The 7972-nt window shown below is 38.5% G+C and overlaps 1 protein-coding gene across 1 annotated transcript in view; it reads left to right on the top strand.

Moving 5' to 3' along the window:
• LOC106875758 (mitochondrial enolase superfamily member 1-like) overlaps nt 1–7317 on the top strand; it is a 12839-nt gene extending 5522 nt beyond the window's left edge. Inside the window, exons 7-15 of the mRNA XM_014924018.2 lie at nt 291–329; nt 1958–2040; nt 2990–3024; nt 3296–3383; nt 4434–4568; nt 4721–4892; nt 5639–5732; nt 5878–5959; nt 6928–7317. Coding sequence (XP_014779504.2) covers nt 291–329; nt 1958–2040; nt 2990–3024; nt 3296–3383; nt 4434–4568; nt 4721–4892; nt 5639–5732; nt 5878–5959; nt 6928–7035 — 836 coding nt within the window. The 3' untranslated portion in view covers nt 7036–7317. The remainder of the gene's footprint in view (nt 1–290; nt 330–1957; nt 2041–2989; nt 3025–3295; nt 3384–4433; nt 4569–4720; nt 4893–5638; nt 5733–5877; nt 5960–6927) is intronic.
• Nucleotides 7318–7972: the final 655 nt, after the last annotated feature.

Below are 7972 nucleotides of genomic sequence, written 5' to 3'. Positions count from 1 at the left end.
GCATGTGTGTGAGAGAGAGTGTGAAAGAGAGAGAGAGTGTGTGAAAGAGAAAGAGAGAGAGATTGTGTGTGTGTGTGTGTGTGTAACTCTGTAACATTTTTCTTAATTTTTTTCTGGAACAATTGAATCACAAGATTAGATTCAGCATGAAAAAAATTACATTGAAAAACTAATTTGAAAATTTTCACTTAATTTCAAAATTTCAATAATTGTGAATGAAACAGAAAAGATTTGAGCTGACCACTGGTCATTGAGATTTTCCAATAATTACTTCTGCTTTCATAACTTAGAACTCCTTCAAAAGATGAAGAAAGGAAAAGAAGAAAGAGGTGAGACATATTCTGCTCATATTCACATCCATTTGTTCACACATATGCCCCCCTCTCCCTATCTCTCTCTCTTTCTTCCTCTCTCACACACATTCTCTCTCTCACACATTCTCTTTCTTACACACACACACACACACACAATCTCTCTCTCTTTCTCTTTCACACACTCTCTCTCTCTTTCACACTCTCTCTCACACACATGCACACACAGTCTCTCTCCCTCTCTCACACATACACATTCTCTCTCACTCACACACACACTCTCTCTTTCTCACACACATACACACACACTCTCTCTCTCTCTCCGTCTCTCACATACACACATATTCTCTCTCTCTCACATACACACTCTTTCTCACAAACACACACACACACAAACACACACACACACAAACACACACACACACAAACACACACTTCTCTCTCTCTCTCGCAGACATACACACACACACACACTCTCTCTCCTTCTCTCACACATACACATTCTTTCTCCCTCTCTCTCTCACACTCTCTTTCTCACTCATACACACACTCTCTCCCCTTCTCTCACACACACATACATTCTATCTCTCTTTCTGACATACATACATAACTCTCTCTCTCTCTCCCTCTCTCACACACACATTCTCTCTCTCTCTCTTTCTCACACACACACACACACACACTCTCTCTCTTTTTCACACACATACACTCTCTCTCTCCTCTCACAAACACATTCTATCTCTCTCACACACAATCTCTCTTTCTCACACACACACACATATCCTCTCTCCCTCCCTCTCTTCCTCCCCCCTCCCCCCTCTCACTCACACATACAATGTGAAACAATGTTCTTTACCCAAGAACACTGTGTACTGCCCAAGCCAGGAATTAAGGCCACAACTTCCCAATAAAGAATCTAAGGACCTGAAATATAAAAAAGCAACAGACAACACAATCTTAGAATTACAACACAATGAACTTAGAACTCCCAATATCATATTGAATTATAAGAGTTGTTAGCATGCCAGGCAAAATGATTAGTGCCATTTTTGTCTGTCTATCTACGTTCTGAGTTCAAATCCCATTGAGAGCAACTTTGTCTTTTATCCTTTAAAATATGTACCAGTTATGCATTGGGGTCAACAGAATTGACCCCAGTGTATGACTCTCTGAAATTGCTAGCCTCATGCCAAAAGTTGAAATGAGCGTTACTCTTTTACTTGTTTCAGTCATTTGACTGCGGCCATGCTGGAGCACTGCCTTTTTTTAGTAGGACAAATCGACCCCAGGACTTACTCATTGCAAGCCTAGTACTTATTCTATCGGTCTCTTTTGCCAAATCGCTAAGTTATGGGGGGTATAAACACACCAACATTAGTTGTCAAGTGATGGTGTGGGGACAAACACACACATATATTCAACAGGCTTCTTTCAGTTTCTGTCAACCAAATCCATTCACAAGGCTTTAGTTGCCCCGCGGCTATAGTAGAAGACACTCACACAAGGTGTCACACAATGGGATTGAACCCAGAACCCTGTGGTTGGGAAGCAAGCTTCTCACCACACAACCACTCCTGAGCCTATTATATTGAATTATAAGTTAATGTTATGCTCAAATTCTCTAAGATGTCTTTTATATTTTACAGAATCCCATCTTTTAAAGGAAGGTTACCCAGCCTACACTACTTCCTGTGGATGGCTGGGATATCCAGATGACAAGATCCGTCAGGTAAAACTATAAAACTATTAAATATTCTTTCTGTTTTCGATGTTACACATTACACTGTAAATATATTGGTGTACTAATCAGATAGAATTGGTTGCATCATATGCCTTTTCATAACAATCCACTCATGACCACCCCTTCTTCACGCTATGTTCAAAAGTATCCAACTTTATTGTTTTCCCTGCTAAAACTAATGCCATGAAGGTAAAATCCTTTGGATGGGAGATGACGCCACCCATCCTGGGCACACATGAAAATTTTTGTGTTGGTAAGCTGTCTCAGTTCCTGGCTGTTATAACTAGAGTACAGCTACATAGTGGGTGCTTGTCGGATTTTTGTTTTGGCAAAAGAGATCGATGAAATAAGTACTAGGCTTACGAAGAATAAGTCCTGGGGTCGATTTGATTTGACTAAAGGCGGTGCTCCAGCATGGCCGCAGTCAAATGACTGAAACAAGTAAAAGAATGAAAGAGAAGTAAAAGAATAACTCATTCACTGTTCACTTCCTGTGCATTGTTCTATGTACTTTTGGTTACCTTTTAATTACCTTTCTCTGAAGAGTTGTAGTGCACCTGAGAACTGTGTACAATAAGTTCTTTATTACTATTGTGAAACATGGTAACAAAATGGGTTTTGAAATAGGAACAACATTAGTCAATGAGGGAGCTTCTACATAGCCAACAGACAAATCTCCCTCTCATTAAATTCCTGACTGTCTTCAAGTCTTTTGATACCAACTCACCTGAGACAATTCCTGGTTCTATGATACGAACTTCCTGTCTTAAAGTAGCCTAATTTAGAATTTCCCATCAAAATTTCATGTTCCAAACATCAGCTAAAGAGTGACAAAGATATTTTAGTAAATTTTTCATCGTTTTCAAAACTTATTGAACCAAAGACAATGTGTTTCAACAAAAAAAAAGGTTTTACCATTCTTGTTTTACCATTTCAGCTTTGTAGAGAAGCACTTGCTGAAGGATTCACACAGTAAGTAAAGACAGTTTTCTATTTATTCATAATTCAGATGTTGAAGGCTTCTTCTTCTTCTTCTTCTTCTTCTTCTCTGGTGCTCTTAGTGCTCCACTGGTACAGGTGCCATCATGATATAAATATCATATGTGTATGTATGTATATGTGTGTGTGTGTGTTTGCATAAAGACCCAGGTACCTATATGTGGATGAGTATTTATCACCCTTGTCCATTCTGCCCCATAAAATAACTCAGCATCTCAAAATCTTCTCCCAATATCTCTGACAGATTTAAAGCCAAGGTCGGATCTAACTTGGAAGACGACAAAAGAAGATGTCAGATTATCCGTGAACAGATTGGGTTTAACAACGTTTTGGTTTGTATTTGTTTGAGTTATCATCATCATCATCGTAATCATCATCATCATCATCATCATCATCATCATCGTCATCATCATCATCATTATCATCGTCATCGTCGTCATCATCATTGTCACCATCATCATCATCAGTATTATATAAGGCAGCGAGCTGACAGAATCCTCAGTATGCTGGGTGAAATGCTTAGTGGCCTTCCATCTGTCTTGATGTTCTGAGTTCAAATTCTGCCAAGATTAACTTTACCTTTCATCCTTTCGGGGTTGATAAATTAAGTACCAGTGAAACACTGGGGTCAATCTAATTGACTCAACCCTTCCTCCAAAATTTCTGCCCTTGTGGCAAAATTTGAAACCATTAATATTATTATTATTATTGTTAATGCAACAAGCTGGCGGAATTGTTAGCACACAGGGCAAAATGCTTGGCAGTATTTTGTCTGTTTTTACGTTCTGAGTTCAAATTCCATCGAGGTCGACTTTGTCTTTCATCCTATCAGGGTCGATGAAATAAATATCTGCTGAACTCTGGTACCTACATTAATGATAATAATGTTGGCACCTGAGATAATTTTACCTTTAATTTTTTTGGAAAAACTTAAAAGGTAAAATAGTAACAGAATGTTGATCAAAAATAATAGATTGGGTTCAATCCCATTGCATGGCACCTTGAGCAAGTGTCTTCTACTATAGCCTCAGGCCGACCAAAGCCTTGTGAGTGAATTTGGTAGACGGAAACTGAAAGAAGCCTGTCATGTGCATGTATGTGTGTGTGTGTGTGTTTGTGTGACTGTTTGTCCCCCCTACCATTGCTTGACAACCGATGTTGGTGTGTTTACGTCCCCATAATTTAGCGGTTTGGCAAAAGTGACCGATAGAATAAGTATTAGGCTTACAAAGAATAAGTCCTGGGGTCGATCTGTTCGACTAAAGGCGGTGCTCCAGCATGGCCACACTCAAAGGACTGAAACAAATAAAAGAATCTCTCCAATAAAGGATTTGATTCAAAAGTATTATCAATTGATTATAAATATTGATTTCTGTACTTAGATGGTTGATGCCAATCAAAAATGGGAAGTACAAGAAGCAATTGATTGGATGAAAGAATTGGCCGAATACAAACCTCTGTGGATTGAAGAACCAACAAGTCCTGATGACATCGCTGGACATGCTCTTATTGGTCAAGTAAGTTTGTATAACAAATTCTTACACATGGTGGTGGTATATGTGTAAAGTATAATATATGTAACAGATTGTTATGGTAACTAATCTTCCATAGTAATTCATTTGCCAAAATAATGTAATAATTCTACTTTTGTTATTTTTTTAATTGCCAGAATCTCAGACCACTGAAGATTGGAATAGCCACTGGAGAACAATGTCAGAATCGAATCATGTTCAAACAATTCTTACAAGGAAAGGCCATGGATTTCTGTCAAATAGACAGTTGTCGTCTTGGAGGAGTAAATGAAAACCTTGCAGTCATTTTAATGGCAGCAAAATTCAAAAGTAAGAATTCTTAGAATAATCGAGTCTTTGAATTTGGTTTACAAGGTTTGTGATATGAACTCTTGTGTTGAAACAGATTTTGTGGCATCTTGGGAGGGTCATTATGCCAAATATAAGTATACACACACACACACAGTTTCAATTTCACTTCTTTATTATTCATCAGTTAGTCAGCTTTTTAACCAAGCAACTAATCAATTGTTTGATTGGTTATTCAGTTAATCAATCAATCAGTTGTGTTTGCCAAAGTCCTTTTCTTGACCTCTTCGGTGACATACCCTCTCTACTCCAGGCTTTGTGCCTAGTGTAGAAAAGATTATTATTATTATTATTATTATCATCTTTAAGGCTGACAGAATCATTAGATTGTCAGAAAAAATGCCCTGCGTTATTTCTTGTGACTCTTTACGTACTGAGTTCAAATTCTGCTGAGGTCGACTTTGCCTTTCATCCTTTCGGGGTCGATAAATTAAGTACCAGTTGTGTACTGGAGTCGATCTAATTAACTGGTCCCCTCCACCAAAATTTTCAGGCCCTGTGCCTAGAGTAGAAAAGAATGTAATCAACTAATCCCATCCACCAAAATTTCAAACCTTCTGCCTAGATTAGAAAGGGTTATTAAGAATTAATTGTTATTAAGTTGGTATCTGTAAGAATTAATTATTTATCTTGTTCACTCACAGAAACCTCTAGAAAAATATTCCAGCTCTTTTATCTTCCGTATATTTTTCTGTCTCGTTGTACAGTTCCTGTATGTCCGCATGCTGGTGGTGTTGGTCTGTGTGAGTTGGTACAACATCTTTCAATGTTTGATTATATTTGTGTCTCGGGAAAACTCAGGTAATCTGCTTCTCTCTGTTTAGTTCCATTTCTACAATTTAAAAGAATGGAGTGTGCTGGTATGGCCTTGTGCTAAAATTTGAAACCAACATTTATTCCATTGAGAAGCAGATCTTAAACCGAATATTGCTTCTTTTTATTTTAGAGTTATAGAATATGTGAATCATTTACACGAGCATTTCTTGGATCCTGTTCAAATAAGGAATGGATGCTACCAAGTTCCATTAGTAAGTTTTAAGTATTTACTTCTATACATGCATTCATCCACACACACACACACTTATACATGCACACACATACATATACATATTAGAGTCAGATTAACCCTCTGAACTCTGACCTCCTGAACCTTATTTCACCATATACCTGGCACTCCACTGGTAAACTGGTGTTATGGGCTCAAGGGGTTAACATCTACAGAGGGCGTAAGCGCTTAATGGATTTTGGTTACCCCAGATATATGTAATTGAAAATACAAACAATAATAAACCATAAAATATTGTTTCAGTCATTTGATTGCGGCCATGCTGGAGCACCGCCTTTAGTTGAGCAAATCGACCCCAGGACTTATTCTTTGTAAGCCAAGTACTTATTCTATCAGTCTCTTTTGCTGAACTGCTAAATTGCTTTTTATGTGCCACCGGCGGAGGAGCCAGTCAGGCGGACCTGGCATCGACCACGTTTGGATGGTGCTTTTTACGTGCCTTCGACACAGGAGCCAGTCGTGGGTTACTGTCATTGGTCACGATCAGTGGGTGCTTTTTACGTGCCACTGACACAGATGCCAGTCAGGCGGACCTAGCATCAACCATGTTCGGATGTGCCTTTTACGTGTCACCAGCACAAGAGCCAGTCAGGGGGCACAGGCTCCAGCTACGAGATTGGTTTTACTTGACTCAACAGGTCTTTTCAAGCATATCATATCACCCAACACATCAGTAGTATTCTTGACAGGGCTGGACGTGCATAGCTGCGATCCCTCTTTAGTTGCTAGGTTTTCTCAATCACAGCATATCTCCAAAGGTCCCAATCCCCTCTCGTTGCCTCGTGACATTCAGCTACTGATCTTGCAAGAAGCCAAGTAGTTAATTCTAAAATCTCCATTAAGAGATGCATGACTCAATACTTACAAACTGACTTCAAATTATTTCCTTAAATGAAAGATATTTCAATATTGTTGTTTTGTGACTTCCAGGAACCAGGATACAGTTCTGAAATGAAGGCGTCTTCACTCGAAGAATTTGAATACCCCAATGGAAGTGAATGGCAAAAACTCTCAGCAGATGGAACCATTACATCATGAACAAATTTATTTTCAAGTCAGCAGGGTGGGTGATGTCTTACTGCAGAGCTACTTGACCTGCTAGAAAGAGCAGCTAGATGTTCCTTAAATCACATTTTGTCATCTTGAAGAGAAAAACTACACACTATTGGACATGTTTCCCATTTTTTTTTTTGCAGAAAGACTTTTGAAAAATCTTTGATCCTAAGCCTAACCAGGGGCTAAACAAGAACAATGATAATAGCAATTGCTTTTAACTTTTGTATTTAGGAAGAAAGAAATACAGAAATAAGAGAGAAGTTTCCTTTTAGTTGTGTCAGTCTGTCAACCTTTTTCAATATTAGAGACAGAGATCAGCATAGAACAGGAATGTGGTGGTGGTGGTGGTGGTGGTGACGATGATGATGATGATAGTGGAGAAGGTGATGGTCGCAGTGGAGAGTGGATTGGCACAAGTGGTTGAGTATCTGACCCAATGCTTTACAATATCAAATTATGTCGCTTTGCGTTATGAGTTCAAAGCTCACCAGGGTCGATTTTAACTTTCACCCTCCCAGGGTTAATAAAATAAATTACCAGTCAAAGTATAGTTCTGGGATGGATTGATGTAAGGGTTCATATTTACCTTTCCCATAATTTGAGGGCTTTCATTTATATTATTTTATATTAATTAATATATATTATATTAATCATTATTTATATTAATAATAATCATCATTGTTTAATGTCTGCTTTCCATGCTGGCATGGGTTGGACAGTTTGACTGAGGACTGGCAAGCCAGGAGGCTGCACCAGAGAGAGAGAGAGAGAGAGAGAGAGAGAGATGAAGAAGACAGAGATTTCTCAGAAACCAGACACAGACCTTTCTTCAGAACTTACATCCCAGATTCAAAAAAGATATCTTCACTTGGATTCTGGTTATCCTCTTAAGACAGTGTGAAACCTAATTAACCTATCA

This window comes from Octopus bimaculoides, chromosome 8, assembly GCF_001194135.2.
Source record: "Octopus bimaculoides isolate UCB-OBI-ISO-001 chromosome 8, ASM119413v2, whole genome shotgun sequence".
Lineage (NCBI taxonomy): Eukaryota > Metazoa > Mollusca > Cephalopoda > Octopoda > Octopodidae > Octopus > Octopus bimaculoides.
Note: the sequence above shows the minus strand (reverse complement) of the source record. Positions and strands in the feature narration are given on the sequence as shown.